This window comes from Bos javanicus, chromosome 25 (genome assembly GCF_032452875.1).
Source record: "Bos javanicus breed banteng chromosome 25, ARS-OSU_banteng_1.0, whole genome shotgun sequence".
Taxonomy (NCBI): domain Eukaryota; kingdom Metazoa; phylum Chordata; class Mammalia; order Artiodactyla; family Bovidae; genus Bos; species Bos javanicus.
The window spans coordinates 37,686,105-37,710,141 of NC_083892.1; the positions used below are offsets into that span (position 1 = coordinate 37,686,105).

General features: G+C 43.8%; 1 protein-coding gene across 1 annotated transcript in view; it reads left to right on the forward strand.

Moving 5' to 3' along the window:
* The window catches only part of BAIAP2L1 (BAR/IMD domain containing adaptor protein 2 like 1), an 80,361-nt gene that overhangs the window by 37,422 nt on the left and 18,902 nt on the right, over window positions 1-24,037 (forward strand). Inside the window, exons 4-7 of the mRNA XM_061402184.1 lie at window positions 22,397-22,458; window positions 22,551-22,622; window positions 22,829-22,966; window positions 23,608-23,760. Coding sequence (XP_061258168.1) covers window positions 22,397-22,458; window positions 22,551-22,622; window positions 22,829-22,966; window positions 23,608-23,760 — 425 coding nt within the window. The remainder of the gene's footprint in view (window positions 1-22,396; window positions 22,459-22,550; window positions 22,623-22,828; window positions 22,967-23,607; window positions 23,761-24,037) is intronic.

Consider the following 24,037-nt stretch of genomic DNA (forward strand, 5'->3'; position numbering starts at 1 on the left):
TTGGACATGATGGAGCACCTGAGCACATACATTCTACCAGCCGTGTATGAGGGGCCCAGTTTCTTTACATCTTGCCAACACTTGTTGTTGTCTTTTTGTTTGTTTGGTTGGTTGGTTTTGTGTTGTAACCATCGTAGGAAGTATGAAGTACTACCTCATTTGGATTTTGATTCACATTTCCTTAGTAGCTACTGATATCAAGCATCTTTTCACATTCTTACTGGCCATTACGTATCTTCTTTGGAGAAATGTCTATTCAGATCTTTGCCCATTTTTAATTGAGTTAGTTGTCTTTTAGTTATTGCATTTGCTGGTCAACTTTTAAAAAAAAATTTGTTTTCTGTTTTGATCCTTTTTATTATCTATGCAGTTTGGGGTTCTTGACAGTCTAATTCTGCTGGTGCTTTGTAGCCTCTTGATTATCATTCATGAGAGAGTCTTTCTGGAAGGGGTTTTTTGTCATCTCATTGTTCTCTTGCATGTTGGGGTCACCTATGGAGGTATAAAGGTTTGGTCATTGAAAGTCACCAAGAAAAAAAAAAAAAAGAAAGTCACCAAGAAATGAAAAGTAGAAATGCCAAGTAATAGTGGTGCTTCTCTGATTTAAATTATGTTTACTTCCTAGAAAATAAAAATAATTGATATAATAGGACTTACCATTTGATAAAACTCTTGTAAGATATTTAGAACTGCAAAGCAATAGAAATGCTCCTTTATTTTCTTCATATTCATACAAAGTTATTCTGCCAATTTTATGGGGAAGTGACTCAGACTTTATAGAAAATACTTTAAATATCTAAAATTTATAAGCTATTCTAATTGTCTAAAACTTAAGAAATAACAGCAGGTTTTAATTATCTGTAGGTCAGAAAATTATATATATATATATATTTATATATATAAAATATATATATATTTTTTCTTTCTATATATCCTTCTCCCAAGGAAGTCATTCCTGATGGTTTTTTCTTGAAACTTAAAGGTCCCTTATGAATAAAGTCTGTTCTCCTATTGTAGAAAATATTGAGAAAATGTGTCATTACTTTGTCCAACTGTAATTGAAACTGATAGAAAAATATTTTAATGATTCAAGAGAAATGCCAACTTTTAATCATTTTTGTGCTAAATGCTATCACTTGAAGATTTCTAATAAGAATTAGCATATATTTTGAAATTACCTTCAAATTAATTTTACTGAAGCCTCACCTTTTATCAGTTGTACCTTAACTGAGCAAACTAGAGCCAAGGGGCTGGCCAGCACCGACAGGTAACTGAAATTTGAGTGGGACCCGGCCGTGCCCACTTGTTCGTGGTTGTCTGCAGCTGCTGTCAGGCTGCAGAGGAGTTCGGCCTCTGAGACCTGAACTGTCTGTGGCCTGGCCCCTGGCATGCCCTTATCTGACAGTGGAAGGCCTGTAGGGCCATCCTGTTGCTTAAGTCAAGACCAGCGACCATGTGAGGGGTTTAATATCCTTCTCTCCAAAGAAAGAGCAGCTCCTTAACCACCTGGGTTTAGGACTGCACTTTCTGGGATTGTTCCTACAGACTGCTACTAAGTGCTTGGAGTTAACACACATCACAGCACAGTCCTAGGAACCACAGCGGGCAAACAGCTCAGGGGCAAAACTGCCTTGCCCTGTCAGGAGGGAGGAACGAACAAACAAACGCAAAGCCAAAGACCAGAGCTCTGCAGTCAGGATTTGGCAGGTAAAATATTTTAATCCGCTGTGTTTGTCAAAGAGTAAGTCATATGAATAATGTTCATGTGACTCAGGTCGTCAGGGTGTGTACCTGGAACTGTGCACATAAATCTTTATCACAGGTACACAGTTCCACTCTAGGAACAGTGCTGGTTTAAGAGAGGAAACTGAAGTTTGTCTAAAACTTCCAGTTTTGTCTTTAAATCAAATGACGTTTATTTTTAAAAACTTAGAAAATATGGAAAAGGTTGGAAAGGGAAAACAGAAATGATCAGGGGAAAATATTTTGGCAAAATATTCAAAAGAAACTGAATCCGTTTTTTCATCTTTAAACCATAGAAAAATAAAGCTTGTTCTCATTTATTTCTCAAGGAATAAAAGGGAACTCTGCTTTGGGGAAGGGCTTCCCTGGTGGCTCAGAGGTTAAAGCGTCTGCCTGCAATGCGGGAGACCAGGGTTCGATCCCTGGGTCAGGAAGATCCCCTGGAGAAGGAAATGGCAACCCACTCCAGTACTCTTGCCTGGAGAATCCCATGGAGGGAGGAGCCTGATGGGCTACAGTCCATGGGGTCCAAAAGAGTCAGACTCGACTGAGCGACTTCACTTTTACTTTCACTTTCTGCTTTGGGGAGCTGACAGATTTCCTGTGAGGTGTAAGAACCTCAAGGTCACATCATTTAGACTATGCTGCTAAGTCGCTTCAGTCATGTCTGACTCTGTGTGACCCCATAGACGGCAGCCCACCAGGCTCCCCCGTCCCTGGGATTCTCCAGGCAAGAGCACTGGAGTGGGTTGCCATTTCCTTCTCCAGTGCATGAAAGTGAAAAGTGAAAGTGAAGTTGCTCAGTCGTGTCCGACTCTTACGGACCCCATGGACTGCAGCCTAACAGGCGCCTCCATCCATGGGATTTTCCAAGCAAGAGTACTGGAGTGGGGTGCCATAGACTATGTTACTTTGCTCCAATTCAGCCAGCTATTACATTATTCTGAAGCATGTATTAAATTGTTTAGGCCAATTTCCTAAATTAAGCACAAAACAGAAGATTTTATCTCTTTAGCATCAGGGAACCTAGACAATCATAGGTTTGCTTTTGTTATTGATATGCAGTTTAAAAAAATGTTTATTACATTTTTGTCTTGTTGATACTCAAAATCCAACCTGACAGTCTTGGGTCTTAAAAATAAGAGCATGGGGAAAAAAAAAAAAAAAAAAACCTGAAATATTTTTAAAGAAATGTTGTTTATTCAGAGAAGTATCTCAAACAGATTCCTAAAATTTAGGTAAAATAGAATTAATACCAGAGGCAATGAGAAAGCTAAGTTGAGCCAAAGCAGTTGTTATTGATCAAAACCATTTATCTTTTAGTTGCAGGTAAGGCTCACTTTAAAGAGATTAAACTCCTTCCCACAAAAATAGGAAAGAGTTAATAAGGAATTTATTTTATTTGCTTAACTTTGTGCCTGCCAAATGCATATGAACTCCTTTGCTCACTGTGATAATTCTCTAAAGCAGGTGCTATTATTATTTTCACTTTACAGATGAGGATACTGGTATTCAAAGAGAGTTAGATAACTTGCCAAAGTCACTTATCTGGTTAATGGCAGGTTAAATGGAGCCCAGGAAGTCTGTCAGCGGCTCAGCCTATTATGCTGATTTAATTTTCTATGCGTCGAAAAGAGGAGCTTTTTCTGAAGTGATTAATTTTATGGTGTCAGATCGTCCTGTCCATTATAGTTCAGATAAAAGATTGTGTAAAACAGTAAAACATCATACAATCTGAAACTGATTCTTCATGCAAGAGTCTGTATTTTGTGTTTTCATCAGATATAATCAAGGCTTTGTATTTCATATTAGAAACATTACATGACCATTTATTCCAACTTTGTAAATGACTTACCATTTCAATTTTCAAGTGGCAGTTGAACCTCTTTTGAAGCAAAAAAGGTCTAACTATGGAGAAAGATGGGCTTACAATTTGTGAATGTATAATTTATAACATCTATAAACACATACCACGGAAGTCCCTATATCATCTAGGCATACTGGTATGCAGAGTCGCTTCAGTCATGTCCAACTCTTTGTGACCCCATGGACTGCAGCCCACCAGGCTTCTCTGTTCATGGGATTTTCCAGGCAAGAATACTGGAGTGGGATACCATGCCCTCCTCCAGGGGATCTTCCCAACCCAGGGATTGAACCCTCGTCTCCTTTATTGCAGTTGGGATCTTTACGCTGAGCCACCTGGGAAGCCCTCAGGCATATTGATATCAGATCAGATCAGATCAGTCGCTCAGTCGTGTCCAACTCTTTGCGACCCCATGAATTGCAGCACGCCAGGCCTCCCTGTCCATCACCAACTCCCGGATTTCACTGAGACTCACGTCCATTGAGTCAGTGATGCCATCCAGCCATCTCATCCTCTGTCGTCCCCTTCTCCTCCTGTCCCCAATCCCTCCCAGCATCAGTCTTTCCCAATGAGTCAACTCTTTGCATGAGGTGGCCAAAGTACTGGAGTTTCAGCTTTAGCATCATTCCTTCCAAAGAAATCCCAGGGCTGATCTCCTTCAGAATGGACTGGTTGGATCTCCTTGCAGTCCAAGGGACTCTCAAGAGTCTTCTCCAACACCACAGTTCAAAAGCATCCATTCTTCGGCGCTCAGCCTTCTTCACAGTCCAACTCTCACATCCACACATGACCACAGGAAAAACCAAAGCCTTGACTAGACGAATCTTTGTTGGCAAAGTAATGTCTCTGCTTTTGATTATGCTATCTAGGTTGGTCATAACTTTCCTTCCAAGGAGTAAGCGTCTTTTAATTTCATGGCTGCAGTCACCATCTGTAGTGATTTTGGAGCCCAGAAAAATAAAGTCTGACACTGTTTCCCCTGTTTCCCCATCTATTTCCCATGAAGTGGTGGGACCGGATGCCATGATCTTCATTTTCTGAATGTTGAGCTTTAAGCCAACTTTTTCACTCTCCACTTTCACTTTCATCAATAGGCTTTTGAGTTCCTCTTCACTTTCTGCCATAAGGGTGGTGTTATCTGCATATCTGAGGTTATTGATTTTCTCCCGGCAATCTTGATTCCAACTTGTGTTTCTCCTAGTCCAGCGTTTCTCATGATGTACTCTGCATAGAAGTTAAATAAACAGGGTGACAATATACAGCCTTGATGTACTCCTTTTCCTATTTGGAACCAGTCTCTTGTTCCATGTCCAGTTCTAACTGTTGCTTCCTGACCTGCATACAGGTTTCTCAAGAGGCAGATCAGGTGGTCTGGTATTCCCATCTCTCTCAGAATTTTCCACAGTTTATTGTGATCCACACAGTCAAAGGCTTTGGCATAGTCAATAAAGCAGGAATAGATGTTTTTCTGGAACTCTCTTGCTTTTTCCATGATCCAGCGGATGTTGGCGATTTGATCTCTGGTTCCTCTGCCTTTTCTAAAACCAGCTTGAACATCAGGAAGTTCACGGTTCACATATTGCTGAAGCCTGGCTTGGAGAATTTTGAGCATTACTTTACTAGCGTGTGAGATGAGTGCAATTGTGCGGTCGTTTGAGCATTCTTTGGCATTGCCTTTCTTTGGGATTGGAATGAAAACTGACCTTTTCCAGTCCTGTGGCCACTGCTGAGTTTTCCAAATTTGCTGGCATATTGAGTGCAGCACTTTCACAGCATCATCTTTTAGGATTTGGAATAGCCCAACTGGAATTCCATCACCTCCACTAGCTTTTTTTGTAGTGATGCTTTCTAAGGCCCACTTGACTTCACATTCCAGGATGTCTGGCTCTAGGTGAGTGATCACACCATCGTGATTATCTGGGTCGTGAAGATCTTTTTTGTACAGTTCTTCTGTGTATTCTTGCCACCTCTTCTTAATATCTTCTGCTTCTGTTAGGTCCATACCATTTCTGTCCTTTATTGAGATCATCTTTGCATGAAATGTTCCTTTGATATCTCTGATTTTCTTGAAGAGATCCCTAGTCTTTCCCATTCTGTTGTTTTCCTCTTTTTCTTTGCATTGATCGCTGAAGAAGGCATTCTTATCTCTTCTTGCTGTTCTTTGGAACTCTGCATTCAGATGTTTATATCTTTCCTTTTCTCCTTTGCTTTTCGCTTCTCTTCTTTTCACAGCTATTTGTAAGGCCTCCCCAGACAGCCATTTTGCTTTTTTGCATTTCTTTTCCACGGGGATGGTCTTGATCCCTGTCTCCTGTACGATGTCATGAACCTCCATCCATAGTTCATCAGGCACTCTATCTATCAGATCTAGGCCCTTAAATCTATTTCTCACTTCCACTTATATAAATTCCTAAAACTGTGAGAAGGTGTTCTGGATTGTAAATTGTACCTCTCTACAGAGAGGTTATAAGAAAGGTATTCCTTCTCCCAGCTTTGAAGTAACCGTATGTGCAGTGATGTATTACAATTAGCAAAAACAACAGGTATGAAACTCCCCTGGTGGCTCAGACAGTAAAGTGTCAGCCTGCAGTGCGGAAGACCCAGGTTCAGTCCCTGGGTCGAGAAGATCCCCTGGAGAAGGAAATGGCACTGACTCCAGTACTCTTCCCTGGAGAATCCCATGGACCAGAGCCTGGTAGGCTGCAGTCCATGGGGTCTCAAGAGTCGGACACGACTGAGCGACTTCACTTTCACTTTCACAGGTATGAAAGGGCTTCCCCGGTAGCTCAGCAGTAAAGAATCCACCTGCCATGCAGGAGATGCGGGTTCAATCTCTGACTCAGGAAGATCCCCTGGAGAAGGAAATGCTGCTGAAGAGCAGCCGGTCAGGGGCGCCGCCATTGTCCGGTCTCCACCAGGTGGGGCGGCCCCGGGGCACTGCCTCGTGACAGCCTCGTCCCTTTCACAAGAGCCACCTGTGCCCACTCCCAAACCCTCGCAGGTGACTTCCTCTACTCGTGGCGCTATGCTCGGCCTCAAATTAGGAGGCAGAAACAAAAACACGAAGTGCTAACGCAGAAAGAGGAGGCAAAGGGACCTTACGCCAAGGAAGAGTGGCTTTGGTCAGAAGCGCCAGACACGCACAGGCTGTGGCCGCTTTGACCGGCTGAGGAGGCCCACAGGGGTCAAGGGAGAGGGACACACCCGAGACGGGAGCGGCCAGAATCGCGGTGTGGGTGTGGCCTGCCCTGATCCTGCTGGACACCTGTTCTCAAGCACACTGGGGGCGCTGTGGGGGTCATAGTCCGTTCCTTGTGAGCCCAGGAGGGGTTCTGAATGTTTCTGGTCTTCAGCCATTTGGAAGTAAATGCATTTCCTCAGGTACTCTTTCCTGGTCTGAATGACTTAACAGAATTATTAAAAGTAAGGAGGCCAGTGCAAATCAACTATCCCTCAATTAAAAAAAAAAAAAAAAAAGGAAGAATGCCAAGGAGCACATGAAAAGATGCTCAACATCATTAGCCATTAGGGATCTGCACGTCATAACCACAGTGAGGTACCACTCCACACCCAACAACAGCTGTAATTAAAGAGACGCCAGCATGTGTTGGTAGAGAAACGGGAACACTTGCGCTTTGGTGTTGGGGGGGGATGTGAAATGGAGCAGCTGCATTGGAAAAGAGTTTATCAGTTCCTCAAAACAGGAACTTATGACCCAGCAAGTCCACCCCTTAAAGGTCTACTCAAGACAAATGTACGCCCACACAGGACTTTCACGTTATTCCCAGCAGGCACAAGGTGGAAACCACCCAAACGCCCAGCGGCTGATGAATCGATAAACGAAACACTGTGCATCCACGCTATGGAATGTTTAGATCAGATCAGATCAGTCGCTCAGTCGTGTCCGACTCTTTGCGACCCCATGAATCGAAGCACGCCAGGCCTCCCTGTCCATCACCAACTCCCGGAGTTCACTCAGACTCACGTCCATCGAGTCAGTGATGCCATCCACCCATCTCATCCTCTGTCGTCCCCTGCTCCTCTTGCCCCCAATCATGGAATGAACTCATGGAATGTTACTCACACGTAAAAAAGCATGACGTCTTGACGCGTGCTGAAACATGGACGGAACTTGGAAACATCCTAAGTGACGGAAACCAGATTGAAAGGCCACATATTTAAGATTCCACTCATTCAAAAATTCGAATCAGCAAGTCCTTACGAGAAAAAGCAGATTGGTAGTTGCTGGGGGTTGAGGGAGGGGACAGTGGGGAGTGACTGCTCAATAGGTACAGGGTTTCCTTTTCAGGTGGTGAAACGTTTTTGAACTGGATAATTGATGGTTGTACGACATTGTGAATGTACTTAATGTCACCATTGGTAAATTTAGATTATGTGTATTCTATTGCCAAGAAACATAAGTATGCCACTTCTGTTAACTCTTCAGTATATGGGGTGCCCTAACTAATTCACACTAAAAACAATATAATAGACATTGTAATAATTTGAGAGGCTAGTTGTGCACATTTCCCAGCCCTCTGTGAAGGGTTTTAGTTGGCCCCACCCAACTCAGAATGAATAACATGGTAAATGAATTTTGAGTTGTAAAATGAGTGAGTCATTGGCATGTAATGTACATACAGCAAGATGACTATAGTCAATAATGTCATCATGTATATTTGAAAGTTGCCAAGAGAGTAAAACTCCTTATCACATACACAGCATTTTTCAGTAGCACTGTGTAGCAGGGCCGCTGGCCTTCTCGTGGTGGCCGCTTTGCGGTGTGTGCAGACATCACAGCGTCACGTTGCACCCCTGAGACTAGTGCGGCATGACATGCCAGCTGTGCCTCAGTGTGAGAAACCTCTGGTGGACTGTGTTGGCATTAATGGAAATTCAGAAGTCTCACTGAATTCTCACAGCAGTCCTCTGAGGTGGGAGGTATCGTTCCCACTTTTTATAAACAAGAAAATGAGAACTTAGGTTAAATAGTCTCACACGGCTAGTTAGTAGTGAAGCTGGGGTTTGAATTCCAGTTGGCCGATTCCTTGGTGAATGAAGGGTTTTCTATAGACTTCAGGTCTCAGCTTTAAGGCCTCTCAGTTTCATGACATCTTTAAAAACCCTGTTGGTAATTTTGAATTTGGAATTTTCTACTCCTTAAAGCAGATCTGACAAAAGTTGGATTTCTACGCAGAAAACGAATTACAAAAGTAGTCTTTAAACCCTGGAAGCCTGGGTGTGTACCAGAAGATATACACATACTGTTCCTGAAATTCATTGGAAGCAAGTCCCAGGAAGCCCGCACTTGGTATTTTCTATACACTTGGCTGCCCCGGGTCTTAGCTGCAGCATTTGAACTCTTAGCTGTGGCATGTGGGATCTAGTTCCCTGACCAGGGATGGAGCCCTGGCCCCTGCACTGGGAGCTCAGAGTCCTAGCCACTGGACCACCAGGGAAGTCCCAGGAAGCCAGCATTTTGCTCAGTGTAGAAAATGGTCTTGGCACCAGTCCTTCTGTAAAAACCTGCTAAGGAGTTGTGAACAGCTGTGCTTACAGTAATGTCTCAGAGGATTCTGAAGCTGGGTATCCTGATGGTAGTCCAGTGGTGTCTGCTCCAGGGAAAGTCCAGAGCAGGAGGGAACTGCAGCTACCGCAGGTGTGGCACCTCTGCTCCCACAGCGAGGCAAGGATGAGAGAAGCAGGCTCCAGGATGAGCTTGGAAATGCTTGTTGATGGACTGAATGAGTGTATCAGATAAGGGTGTTGGGCTCCTCCCTTTTGACCCTATGAATCAGGTTTCTCTAGGCTTTCTTGAAACCATGACTGTCATTTACAAGCTTAGTAAACTTGATCCCCACCTTCAGGATATCTACAGCTTAGTATGGGAGATTATGAAAATATACACACACACATAGCTTTAACACAGGAGCAAGGGCCAAGAGTGAAAGGTACAAAGCTACAGGATTCCATGGGAGGGGGCGATCATATCTGCGGGCGGAGGAGCTGCTGAGTCAGGGGGTGCTGTAATCCTGTGGTCAGCCCAGAGACGGACGGGGTGGGTTCTGCCGGAGGGAGCAGAGGGACGGGGCAAGTTCAGCTTGCCAGGATTCAGGGCTCGTGGAGAGGATCATGGGAGATTTTGGATATGCAGGTTAGAGTTATTATTTTGAGTGATAGGCTACAGGTTCTGTGTTCCTATGTCTCCTTTCAAATTGAAATAAGGGCATTATTAGGTCTAAAAGGTTTCTGCATGATGAAAAGCTGACTGATGTTTTAGGAGCATAAGTTCAAAGATTAAAAATTATGAGATGACTAAAGAGGCAAACTAAATGGCACGCTCTTTACAACTAAAAACTGGACTCTTGATGCCTGGAATAGGTCTGTTTCTGTAACTGTTGAGTGTAGTAAGACGACACACACATATACATGACTCAGGTGTTTATAACTCAGAGCCGTGGCTGATAGCAGCTTCCATTTTTATAACAATAGAAATTTGTGACATACTAAGTAAGGTTTCTTTTTTTCTCTTCATATGTATATGATTGAATGTTTTAATATTATCTCTTATTCTTTACTAGATCTCGCCCAACTTTCCATTTTATATTAATATTTAAAAACAACTTATGAGTCCTCTAGGAAGTTTAGAAACCATTTGATAATGACTGTGAAAATACACTTCAAGTTTTTTAAAAATTAATACTTTTACTGAAAAATGAACTTAAATAGTTTTGATCTTTATGCTTTTAAAATAGCTGTTTTAACATAATTAAAATCTGTGGTTATATAAACTATCTTGGGCACTGCTTTTTTTTTTTAATCTAAGTATAGTTGATTTACAATGTTGTATTTGTGGTGTACGGCAAAGTGATTCACTTTATATATTATATATCTATATATTCCTTTTCAGATTCTTTTCCATTTACTACAAGATACTGACTATAGTTCCCTACACTATACAGCAGGACCTTACTCATTCATGTGCAGTAGTTGGTATCTGCTAATCCCAGACTCCGAATTTATCCCTCTCCCTGCTCTCCCCTTTGTAACCATAAGTTTGCTTGCTGTGGCTGTAGTCTGTTTCTGTTTTGTAAATAAATTCATCGGCACCTTTTTTTTTTTTAGATTCCACATATAAGCGGTACCATATGATGTTTGTCTTTGACTTACTCCACTTAGTATGACCATCTCCAGGTCCATCATGTTGCTGCAAATGGCATGGTTTCATTATTTTTTTGGCTGAGTATATGCCATTGTGTATATGTGTATACATGACATCTTCTTTATCCATTCATCTGTCGATGGACACTGAGGTTGCTTCCATGTCTTGGCTAGTGTGATTAGTGCTGCTGTGAATACTGAGGGGGCACTGCTGTTTTAATTGAGCCTTTCACGTGTATTTCTTTGAATTCATAAGTAATCCATGTGATCATCATTTTGATGGCTGCCTCCGTCTCACTCCGTTCAGTTTTCCTCTGTTGGTACCGAGGTAGAGCCCCTGTGCTGGGGAGGAGGGTGAGCACGGTAGTGTTGGGATGAGGACAGGGTTTGTTTCTTCTTTGCTTTCATGAAAAATTGTCCTTTAACAACAGGAACAAAAAAAAGCCCTTCTATGGTTTTCTGAAAAGTACATAAAACCCAGTATTCAGTAATCAAGGGATTGCAGTAGTTTTTCTTTCCTCATTTAAATATCAGTATGTTCAATTCAGTGAGCGCTCAATTGATAGGCGTTGTTCTGGTCACTTAGGCATAAATCAACAGGTAAAGGTCCCTGCTCTTGGGAACTCGCGTTCTAGTGGGTGGTAAACAGGTCTGATTTGCCAGGTGGTAATAAGGTGAGGGGCCGATGAGTGATGGAAAAGAGGGGTGGGATGTAGCCAGTTTGGGTAGGGGGTCAAGGAGGTACGGGCTAGAGGGAGAGTGGCAGGCAGATGTCCAGGGAGAGTAGTCCCTTGGAGGCTGGAAGTGCAGCGTTCCTGAGGCCTTGTGAGTTTGGGTCGCAGTTTGGAAGCCAGTCGGTAGAGGTGCAGTTAAGGCTGGAGAGAGAGGGGCTGAGGGCTGGAGAGGGGCTTACAGGGGTGGGACAGGTCCTGTGGGGCCTTGTAGGTCATGGTAAGAATGTTGTCTTTTAACCTGAGGTGGGGGTGGGGAGCTTCTGGAGATTTTGAACCCCAGAATGAAAAGGTTTGACTTAGGCTTTAAAAGGCTCTCTCTGGCTTCTGCCCACAGAAGAGACTGTAGAAGGGTGGGAACAGGGAGACAGGGCGGGAAGCTGTGGTACCAGTGCAGGCGAGCAGGAATGCTGGGCGGGACTGGGCATTGGCTGCCAGGGGCGGGGTCAGGGTGGCTTTCCGAGGTCTCAGGTTTGGATGCCTGCTAGACCCAGAGGAAATGTGAGTCCGGAGTTCCCTGTGGGAGCATGTAGTTCTCCACCCCCGTGGACAAGACGGGCCCGTTTGCTCACCCAGGATCACTGAGACACGACAGTGTGCCCTGTGGCTTCCCTCAGCTGGGAGGAAGCCAGCAGTTGTGAGCATCACAGCGTGCCAGATGCTTCACTTCTGTGTCCTCGTCTGAGTCTCACCGGGTTCTGTCAGGGGCTGTTTGTTTACACGTCCACCTCACAGACGGTCCAGGGAGGCAGGGAGCAGCCCTCCCCACCCCCAGAATGCCTCACAGCGCCAGGAACTTGCCAGTAGGGACCCTTTCCAGAGTTCCCTTCTCCAGTGTGAGCTGGGCTGCAGGCGTGGGGTCCCTGCCATTTGCGATGGGTCATCATCTTTTGATGGCTCCTTTCCTAAAGCATTTTTTGTTTCAAAAATTTCAGGTGCCAGAAGCAGGCTGGCCACTGACTGCTCTGTTTGGCCACTTGGGCCTGTGTGTGTGTGTGTTTGGGCCACGACAGGTGTGGGAGGCCGGTTGTCACCTGTTGCCCTGGGGAGGCAGTCCTGCCCCTTTAGCTTTACTTCCTGCATAACCGACACATTGAGCTGAAATGGCTTCAAGCCGCCAGGCCAGCCCTCCCCAGTGCATCCGTGCCTCTGTGATGCCAGCCACACACCGCCCCACCCACCAGGCAGCTGTTCCAATCAAAAAAAGCCCTACTAATTAAAGCGTCCCAGCAGATGCTGGGAGACTTGCCTTTCCCTGTATTTCACACGTGCCGGGCATCATTCTGTCCTCGGGGCCCAGTGGGAAAATCCAGGTCCTTTCTCATGCTGGAGTGAGGATGCAAGGGGGTCAAGGGCGCAGGCTCGGGGTCAGACATGAGTCCAGATTCCAGCCCCACCGCCTTTAGTACTTGTGTCATTTGGGGAAAGTCCTCCAAGGCCTCTGTCTGAGCTCCCACCTCCACTCAGTGGATAACAGAGCTCCTCCCTCTGAGCTGGTGAGGACTAAGCGAGGCCATTTCTGTGAGGCAGCCTGCACGTGCTGACCCTGTGAGCATCAGAGATTTGCTCTCCCCTCTGAGCTGGAAAAAGGTAAAGAATGCTGGACTGTGAGAGCACCGGGTTACTCTGCTTGTTCTTACTCTGTATTCCTGTTGTCTCTGTGGAGTAAGAGAGAGAATGAAATGGATTCTGGATTTTGTGGAGTCTCCCTTAAATTCACATCATAATAGAACTAACCGACATGCACCTGGGGTGTGTGGTTTTAGATTAATGGCCTTCCACTGGGAGCAGAAGCTTTGTTTTATTTCGTGTTTTTAAACTTGCCTAATTAGAGCTAGTTGCTTTAAACTGAGACAGCTGTAGTCTTTTGAAAAAACTCACTCAAAAATTTTAAGGTGGTTTTTACTGTTAATACTGAATTGAAACTGTTTCTCAGTGACTTTTCTCTGTGTTGACCTCATTGTTGTGTTTCAGGGTCCTGTTTTAATTATTTTAAATAATTTGCATCTTTCAGGTGTAGCATTTTTAATATTTAAATGAAAATGCCTACAGTTCATTAGTGACTCTGTAAGAATAACTGGTTGTCACCTTCATTCATTATTACTAATGCGCTTGCTTTCATTTTTACTGGCTTCAAAATGGTTGTCTTTTAGCCTTAATCTACTAAGCGATGAAAAAGGAAAATGAATAATTAATGTTAATGTACCTCACGTGATATAACTAATCTTTTAATGCTGTATTTTGCATTCACATGTAAGAAGACAACTGCTTGCAATCTGTATATGGATGCAAAACTGATCAATTATCTGATATATAATATATACACTTGAATAAACATTGTTCTTTTAGCTAAAATAAGAGTAGTGCATTAACATCCAACTTTTAATATCTTCATTACAAATCCTGTACTTTAACTTGACAGCACTTATTTACAGCAGGTAGGCTAAATTATTTTAATTGCTAATCAACAATGAAGTAGAAAATGAACATTCAGTTTGCTTCCTGAACCAATCTAATGACAGAATTATCACCTAAACCCCAAATCTCTACCCTACTTAAAAATAATACTTAGTTAAAATCTTCTGAATGGACATCTTTCCTAGGTATTACCTTAGGTATTGTAAGACTAGATCTCTGATATTGTAGGATTGCATTTGCTCTGCACCTACCTGAAAAGACTTGATTCTAAAATATCCAGAAGGGTTTCTAATGATAATTCCCATTGAGAGTTAAGTCCTGTTATTAGAATAATTTGTTGTTGTTTAGTCACTAAGTCGAGTCCGACGTTGCGACCCTGTGGGCTGCAGCACACCAGGCTCTTCTATCTTCCACTATCTCCCAAGTTTGTTCCAATTCATGTCCATTGAGTCAGTGATGCTATCTAACCAGCTCATCCTCTGTTGTCCCCTTCTCCTTTTGCTTCAATCTTTCCCAGCATCAGGGTCTTTTCCAATGAGTCGGCTCTTCGCATCAGGTGGCCAAAGTACTGGAGCTTCAGCATCAGTCCTTCCAATGAATATTCAGAGTTGATTTCCTTTAGGTTTGGCTGGTTTGATCTCCTTGCTGTCCAAGGAATTCTGAAGAATCTTATCCAGCACCACAATTCAAAAGCATCAATTCTTCAGCGCTCAGCCTTCTCTATGTTAGGATAATAGTAATATTTTATCTTTAAAAGCATTCTTACATAAGCTTAAAATTAATTCAGCATGTCAGTCCTATGGGGTTTATTAGTTTCCATTTAGTCTTTCTTCAGACCTTATTCAGAAAAATGTCTCTTAAAAAAGAAAAAATGTTTTAATGTTTCTTTTTCTAGCGACCTCCTTAATCCACTTTTCTTTTACTGCCACACTTCCCAAACAAGTAGTTTATACCAGCTTCTCCCTGCCTCTCCCAATCTTTACCAGAGGTCAGGAAGCTGGAAGGTGTCAAATACTAAGTGTCTAGTATGTGTCTTGCTCATGGTACGTTTCCCTTATCAGGATACTTAATCCTCACAACTCAGGTTGCCAGGTGTCTGGCACTGAACCCACGGAGTCTGGGATTGTAGCTTCTTGCTTGGCAAACTGAAAATTTTATAAACAAAAATGTCTCGTTTTCTTTTTTTAAAAATTATCTTGTTTGTGGCTCAGGAGCCTCTGAGACTGGACCTCAGTGTTACTAAATCTTGGTGATAAGAAACCAAAGATGCCAGGAATTTGCTCCTGGAGGCCCTGTGGGTAGAAACAGCCCCAGGTGACAGCCGGCTCTGCTGAGGCTGCAGATGAACGCCCAGAGGTTAGGACCCAGGCATGTGGGTTCCACCAAAGTCATTTTTCCTGTAGGCACTTCTGTAACCAGGATGCGTATAGCAGTAGAATCAAACACTACAGATGCCACCTTCTGAGGGGTCCAGCTTTCACTGGTTTTCTTCTCTTGCCATCACTGAACTTCCATGCTTTACTGCAGTCAGCCTTCCATGCATTGATTCAGTGTATTCATTAACGACCAGACTCTTAAGGCCTGTATGTTCCTGGCGGGCACCTGGGTGGGGGGCTGGCACACAGGTAACGGAATCGGGAGATCCACTTGTCTTCCATGTGTAACTGCCAGAAGCTTCCGACGCCGCGTGTGTGTTCCTCCCAGCGAGGGGCTGGTTCCTAATCACTGCAGGGCCCACGCGACTGCTGCAAATTTATTTTTAATTAATAGGCTTTATTTTTTAGAGTGCTTTTAGGTTTACACAGAACTGCGAGACCTCACAGAGTTGTCACCCTGCTCTCTCCCCTGCTCACTGTTTCCTCTGTTTTTAAGTCCTGCACCGGTGTGGTGCATTCGTCACAAATGATGGACCAAGCCTGGCACATGATTAACTAAAGACCATAGTTTACACTGGGCCTCTATGAGCTTGACAAATACATAAAGTGCACCCCTACCAACCTTTGGCAGTCACTGATTCTTTTTTTTTTTTCCCATCAATGTTTCTATAGTTGTACCTTTTCCAGAATGTCATTTAGTTGGAATTGCATATTAGGCAGCCTTTTCAGACTGGCTTCTTTCACTAAGCAACATATATTTAAAATTCCTCCATCTTTTTGTGGTTTAACAGCTGGTTTCTTTGGTTTCTTTTTAGTCCCTGAAGAACATTCAGTTGTACACACGTGCCACAGTTGGTTTATCCACTGAGTTGGGTTGTTTCCAGGTTTTGGCAGTATGAATAAAGCTGCTTTAGGTATTCATATACAGGTTTTTCCACAGACGTAATAATTCTAGGCATTTGAGTAGACACCTAGGAGTACAATTACTAGGATAAGACTAGTTTTGAATATAAGAATAGTTCGAATAAATTGAGGAAGACTGTTTACCTGGGTAAGAAACTGCCTGCCTTGAAGCCGCAGGAAGCTCTGCGTTCCCGCCCGTCCTGAATGAGCGCTCCTGTTGCTCCACAGCGGCATCTGGTGCTGTCAGCATTCTGGGTTACAGCCATTCTGACAGGTGTGTGCTGGTATCTCGTTTTAATTTGTAAGTTCCCATATGACATGAAGAGCATCTTGTCATATGCTTATTTGCCATCTGTATAACTTACATTTTAACTGAGCTGTTTTTGTTATGTTTGAGCTTTAAATGGTCTTTATTATTTGGGATACAAGTCCTTTATCAGATATGTGTGTTGCGGATATTTCCTCCCAGTCTGTGAACTTGTCTTTTCATTCTACTAACAGTAATTTTTGTAGACCAGAAGTTTGTGCTTTTAATGAAGTCCAGCTTGCCAGTTTTTTCTTTCACGAATCATGCTTTTGGCGTGATAGCTAAAAACTCAGTGCTAAACCAAAGTCATGTGAATTTTCTCTGGCTTTATCTTCTTAAAGTTTTATTGTTTGGCATTTTACATTTAGGTGTGTGCTCCATTTTGAGTTGCTTTTTATGAAAAATGTACGGTCAGGCTCTAGATTTGTTTCTCTGCAAGTGGGTATCTAGTTGTTTAGCACCCTTTGCTAAAAGGACTGCCCTTTCTCCATTATTTTTGTCCCCCTCGTTGTCTTTGGGTTGCTTTTGAAAATCCTCCTAAATGGAGTGTTATAACCCACTGTTATTATCCTGGAGTCCTGTTGATGGGTGACGTGGTAAAGTATTGGAAAGGAGGAGCATCCTTTATAATCCCATGTTTAAATCTCCATTTTGGTTGTTTTGTGGTGTATTACTGGTTTTTGGTGGGCCACAGTATGGGGGTCATGACCTTCCGAAGAGTTTCTCAGGCTTTTTTCCCCTCTCCTTACTTGAGACAGGAAAGCGAGAGGGGTTGCAGGTAGCTAATTGTCCTTCCCCAGATCAGATAAGGCTTAGAAAAGTGTTTCCCTGGAGGGCTAGCCTTCCTTACTCAGAACAGAGCAAGAACAGGATAACTGAGCAAATTTCAAAACACTTTCCCCTCCCCACCACCAGAAGCCCCAGAGGAATTTTCTCCATTCCTTACAATACAAACTTGGTTGGGGGGTGGGGGTGCCTCCTAGAGACAAAACTCCTGAGAAGTGAGCCTGCGTTGTTTTTAACTCTCCACACGGAGCCTCCACTGATTCCTCATTTACCCCTTGCGTTCCTGGCAACCGTGGCTCCAGCATCAGTTTCTACTCCCTGTAAACTCTGATTTTCCACATCATTCTAATTCTCTGATGAATCTGAGAGTTGTTTTTCAGTGTGTTTAGCTTGTTTTTTGTTGTGAGTAAGGGAGTGACAACTTCAAAGCTTTTTATGCATTGGAGCAGAAGCCAGAAGTGCCCTTACAGTTGGTTCTAACCAACAGGAGTCAGGTATGCCTGTTTTCATAATGGATGGATCCTGATGGAGTCCCTTTAACTACAGTATTGTGAAAGGCTGTGAGGCGGAAGAAGGTGGAGTGTAGTCTGTTTGATGATGGGAGATTGAAAATTTTCCTTTGGGGACCCTGGGAATAAAGGGGGGGGGGGTCAATGAGAGAGGAGATGAGCTTAGAAGAGTTTGGTGTCTATTTCTCTCATTCTGTAAGTCTTAAGAGTTCTTCCAAAGCATTTAAAAGATACACACACACACACACACACACACACACACACAAACATATATATATATATATAACATATAAGGCTTACCAGGTGGCGTCAATGCTAAAGAATCTGCTGCTGATGCAGGAGACATAAGAGACACCGGTTCGATCCCTGGGTCAGGAAGATCCCCTGAAGGAAGAAATGGCAACCCACTCCAGTATTCTTGCCTGGAAAATTCCATGGACAGAGGAACCTGGCGGACTACAGTCCACGGGTCGCCAAGAGTCAGATACAGCCAAGCACGCACGCCATATTTGTATAAGGAGCAAAAAATAGTAAAACACGGTGACTAGTTACAGGTTGACAGCCTCATACGTGGATTTTATTTCGGGAAGATGAGTGCTCACCCAGAAAATGGCTTGTTGAGTGGGGGGGTTCTGTTGGCGTATGTCATGCATTATGGGGCTCACTTGCTCCTCTGCCTGGGCACGCACACCTTACCAGCCAGGGTTTCTCTTCAGTGTTCAGGACAGAATCACACCCACCCAAGCCTGTGAAGAGCATGTTCTGGTTACCACCTGCTCGCTCCTTTGGCATCGTGCCTGTCTGCACGTTGTTTATTTGCACAACTTCCACAGTGACGAGAGAGGAGCCCCTCCATCCACCTGCACCCAGGGGCTTGGGTGGACAGCGCTGAGAGATGTTCTGAGACGCTGGCAGGTTGGGTCGCCTGTTGCTGGTTACTAACGACGGGCTCTGTGCTAACTCAGTGTTGATAACCCTGAGTGCATCTGGTTTTGTTTTTTTTTTTTTAACATCTCCCACCTGTGTATAATTTGCTTTTACTTTCATTATATTTTTTCTGCATCACATTAGGTATTTGGAAAACTCTCAGGAAAAGTATGGCCTTTTTACAGTAACTCTTTATTGTAATCACTTTTCCTTTAATTCATACGGTGTAACTTTAGGCCCATAGTGGGTTGGCTTCCACCTTGTCATTTTATTGTCCGATTCCACTTGAAGTCACATGGAGGAAATAGCGTGTGACTCAGTCATTGCTCTGCACTCTCCAGAAATAACAGAGGTTGTGAGTATCCATGATCAAATATAAATGAGAAATAACACTTACGCCTACATGTTCTGTGTCCCCGAAGTCTGCTAGTAGTTTCCCTCTGGCTCCTCTAAACTTGCACCATGAACTGATGAATAATTTCCTAGTTGAAAATATATTAATAGTGCCATGACTAACCCATGTTTCAGATGAAAACCTTGTGTTCATACAGGTAATACTTTTCAAAATTTTGTTTTTTAAAGTCCATACTGTCTATTGGCTAAACATGTGTATCTTCATACAGTATTGTCCAAAATGTTAGATCTGTTCATGGTTCCTAGAATTAGAGTTTACCACCAATAGCTATTATTTGTATGAATTTTAGAGAAAAAATTGATGGTAGACATTGACTTTTTAGTTGTATCAACATCATGATTTTGAAAAATAAGTATATATTTCAATTCCTTTAATACTGCCATTTAAGAATATAATTTATTCAGACTGGGTCACATTACTGTACTTACTATGAGTTTCTTCCCAAAATATTGACTCAAAACCTGAAAGGGACAAAAAGGAAATGACTGATCCTGTACATACAGTGCTGTAGTTCCTGGGACCGGCACGTAGACTCCTGTTTGGGCGTTTACTTAGTTTTGCTCCACTGGATTCTGGGCTATGCTTTCTCAACTGGTCTTTCTTTTTTCAAAACAAGTTTTTTCTTCCTAAATGTAATTTATGAAAAAGTAGGTTATGGAGCTAAGGGTAAAACATGTGTGATTCCACATCTCAGACATAAAGTAACACTTGCTTTATTAAGAGTAAACTTCTGTACATTGAACATAAAGGCTGTTTTCATTTTCTGTTCCAAGATACTCTTTGGGCAGCTTGCATAATCACAGGAAAGATGCTTTTTAATCCTTTTTATGCCTGAGGACTCAGAAGTTGCTGCTCTGAGGTCGGCATTTAAATTCCACCAACAGTGAGGGACTTAGCAGGGGTAAGGCTAGGTGTTCCGTTCCTGCCCGCAGAGTGAATGGTCTGTTTCACTGGGCCCTTCCATCAGGCTCTGCAGTGGGGAGGGGGCGTGGGCAGGAGGGGAGAATGAGGAGGGGTGCAGGCAGCCGGGCTCTGAGGTCAGGCCGAGCACCCGCTTCAACAGTGCTGGTGTTCTCACAAGCCCAGACTTATGGCAGCACGTATCTCGGAGGTCGATGTTATATAAGATTGTAGAAATAAAGTTCTTGACAACATGAAAAAAAAAATTGTGAACACTTTCCTCCTAGCCTGAATCATTCTGACTGATTTAAGCAAAATTATTTTAAGTAGATCTGATTTGCTCAGAATAGAGTGCTTGATTTTCAAATAATTGGTTTTTGTTGTTGTTTATTATTCATCTCCAACTGGGAGTTATTTATGGGTTTAAAATAGATGTGAAGTTTATTAATATTTCACCTCAGATTATTTCAATACATGAAACGACATTAATGTAATTATATTCTTGGTCAGATAAAGGCTTCCTTTGTGAAGAGCTTGGTTTGTGTATTTGTTTCATGGTGAGCTTTAGGAGAATGGAATCACAGGATAAATAGAGTCAGGATCACTGAAGATGCACAGTGGGTGCCTTGATACCCTGGCGGGGGCCCTCACACTCATGCTTATCCAGCAGCAGTTCTTGGAATCACATGGTGCCTAGGGGCTTCCGTACCTCTAACCTATTAACCCAGTTATATCCTTCCAGGAGATTCTCTGCCCTCACCACCTACCATGGTCATTTTCAGCAACACCGTTCATGGTGGGCTTCAGGCTGAGGAGTTGGTTTATCTGGGACACCATGGGAGGGAGTGACATTTTACATGTAGAATTGGAGAGCCCCCTGGCACCTGGGAGGAAGAAGATCCAGAAGAGAACGGGCTGGTAGTCAGGAGAAATGAGAGCTAGAAAGAGGAGGGCAGCTCCTCCGAGGTCCAGCTGGCAGGTTGACACGTGTGGGGCGGGGCGTCTGGGGAGACTCCCCCACCTCTGCTGGAGCAGGTTGTCTAGCGAACACGGACGTCCCATGTCATCCCCATGGGCCGCCTCTGCTGGGCAGGGGAGGGCTGGCACGTTTGTCACCCAAGGAAACAGGATGAATCAGGGCGCGGTTCCACCCCCAAGCTGGCCCAAGCGATGGCACCAGGGAGTGAGTCTTTGTCCGTGAGTGTGACACACGGGCGGGGCGTCAACCCCTAGGACTGGCTGGCTTGCAGCCCGGAGCTGGGGTTAGAGAATATGGTGAGTGTACTGGTAGGCATGCTGAACACGAGGTGCCCGATGGGATGGCAGGTGGGCGTGTTCAGGATGGGTTGAATTTCTGAGTCTGAAGATGAGGGAGGAGCCTGGGCTGGCTCTCCTAGAGTCAGATGTTCTGAGGTGTCCCCAGAGCTGGGCACGATAGAGTCCTTTGCACAGAGGTGCTGGCCGAAGCCCGAGTCCAGTCTGCAGTCTTTCCCTCTTTCCCCACGTCTGCCGTAGTCATCCTCTTCATTCTCCCTCCTCAACAGCCGTTCAGTTTTGCCCAAAGAGTTCCTTTTCACCTGCCCACTGAACTGTAGGATGGTCCCCCCGGCACGTTGTGTGGTGTGGTATGACTTGGTGGTGGTCCTGACGCTGTTGCTCCCAGTTCTTGGATATCAGGCCCATTTGGTTCCTGTAGAGACCTCCGTTGGCAGAGGGAGGCTCTTGTTCCCTTCCTTCTAGAAGCCGGGAGGCAGCGCTCTGCCACACGCTGCAAGAGATGCACCTGGAGCATCTAGTTGCTTTTTGGAGCAATAACTCCTTTGTCCTGGAATATGTAGCCCCAGGAGACAGAACAAGGTCCCTGCTGCAGTTTCCCAGATTTTTTTTTTTTAGATTTTCCAGAGTGATAAAAGAACTAATATAAGAAAAAGAAAATAACCTTTATCTTTTATGCCTGACAGATAATCAGATTACCCAGGGGATTAGATCAAAAATGAGTCATTTGTTCCTATAATTAGTTACTATAATGACCAATAATCTTTTATAAGAGAATTTAACAATTAAACCGGATAAGTAGGCTTCAGCTTAGGAAATGGGTAAATAGCGAGAGGACAAGGGGAGTTTGAAGGCAGAGCTGGCGGGCGTTGTGGAGTGTTGTGTTGTGGTGGTGTTGTCATCGGGTGTCCACCCCTGCTGTTGGGCCACAGCCAGTGTTCCCAGTGCCCCGGGGCCTGGTGCCCACCTGCCCTGGGAGCAGCTGTGGACTAGACCTCACCCACCAGTTTACTTCCTCTCGTATCTTTACAACACACCACACGGTGGCTTTTCATCCTAACATCCCTGATTTTGTTCACAGGCCATGTTCTTATAGAGATTTCGAGTATCCACAAGAAACTCAACGAGAGTCTTGATGAAAATGTATGTGAACAGTTTTTCTATTTACCAAATATACTTATTTTATTTTGCTTCAAGTCTCAAACCTGGTCTCAACTTTTCACTTGTGTTCACAGTTCAAAAAATTCCATAAGGAGATTATCTATGAGCTGGAGAAGAAGACAGAGCTTGATGTGAAATATATGAATGTGAGGACCAGGTTTTGCTGCACCTGCCCTGGGTGGAGGGCGCCTGGGGAGGGGAACCGAGTTTTCAGGGAGGCTGCGCTCGCCTGATGGCTGAGCCTAAGGAGAGCTTCCCCATGGTTGAGCTGGCGGGGCAGTGAGTATGAAGGCTGCAGTACCCCGTTAAAACACAGCCAGACCGGAAAACAGGTGCAACGTTTACCTTACAGGCGACTCTCAAAAGATACCAAGCAGAACACAGGCATAGATTAGATTCTCTGGAGAAATCGCAAGCTGAATTGAAGAAGATAAGAAGGAAAAGTCAAGGAGGACGAAATCCATTCAAATATGAATGCAAAGAGATTGAGGTAAACCTTTCAGCACTGTGTTACTTTATTTTGGGGTGGATGGTTTATACAGTTAATGGGAGGCATGCTTATCTCAGTCAGCCTATACTTTATCCATCAGATGTGCTGCTGCTGAAAGTCAAAACTAAGCATTTTGACTTGGTGGGAGCTGAAGGCCGCAGAGTTCCCCAGAGTTAAGAATAATTAGTCAAGAGCACTGGTGTTTTCTCCTGACTTTGGGAGAGTGATAAGCATTGTGTCCCCATTTTACAGATGGGAAAAGTGAGGCTTCGGTTAACTCACATGGTTGGCACTTGTAAATGTGATTTGATCTTGAACTTTCTGGTTCCAAAAGGCGTTATTTTCCAGTGAAACATGATCCTGTCCCTGGAGTAAAAGTAATGTTTTATGCAAATTGCCAAGTGGAATGTAGGGCCTTTGGGAACCTCTCTCCAGGCATGGGTCAGGGACCTTAATGAGAATGTTGATACCTGCTCAGATCAGGTTAGGGCTCTGTTGGTCTGTCTAATGTTTATCTGCCTTCAGCATTCACTCCATTATCAAAATAAATCCTCTGTAAAGATGGCAGGAGATAAGTGTCAGGCTGGGTAGCTGTTTGGTTCCTCATGTCATACTTGTATAATTATTATTTATTTTCCTAGTATGTAGAAACCATTACTTCTCGCCAGAATGAAATCCAGAAATTTATTGCAGATGGTTGCAAAGAAGCCCTGCTTGAAGAGAAAAGGCGCTTCTGCTTTCTAGTCGACAAGCACTGCAGCTTTTCGAGTCAGATACACCATTACCACATGCAGGTGGGCACAGCAGCAAATGTCTTCCTCACATTTAAACGCCCTCGACGTGCTTAACCTTCCATAGGTGCCCAGTATAAAGCAAGGGGCTCATTTTGCCAAGGAAAGAATTCTAAGGAAATCATTTTTGACCAACTTGAATGAGTAAACTTTTAGAAATGTAGATGAAATGGTCAAATGTTTGCTTATCATGTTGAATTTAGTAACACCCACTCATATTTAATCAATGGCTGAGAAATGGCACTTTTCCCCTTTTCTCACCCATGAGCCAGCCTCTCTC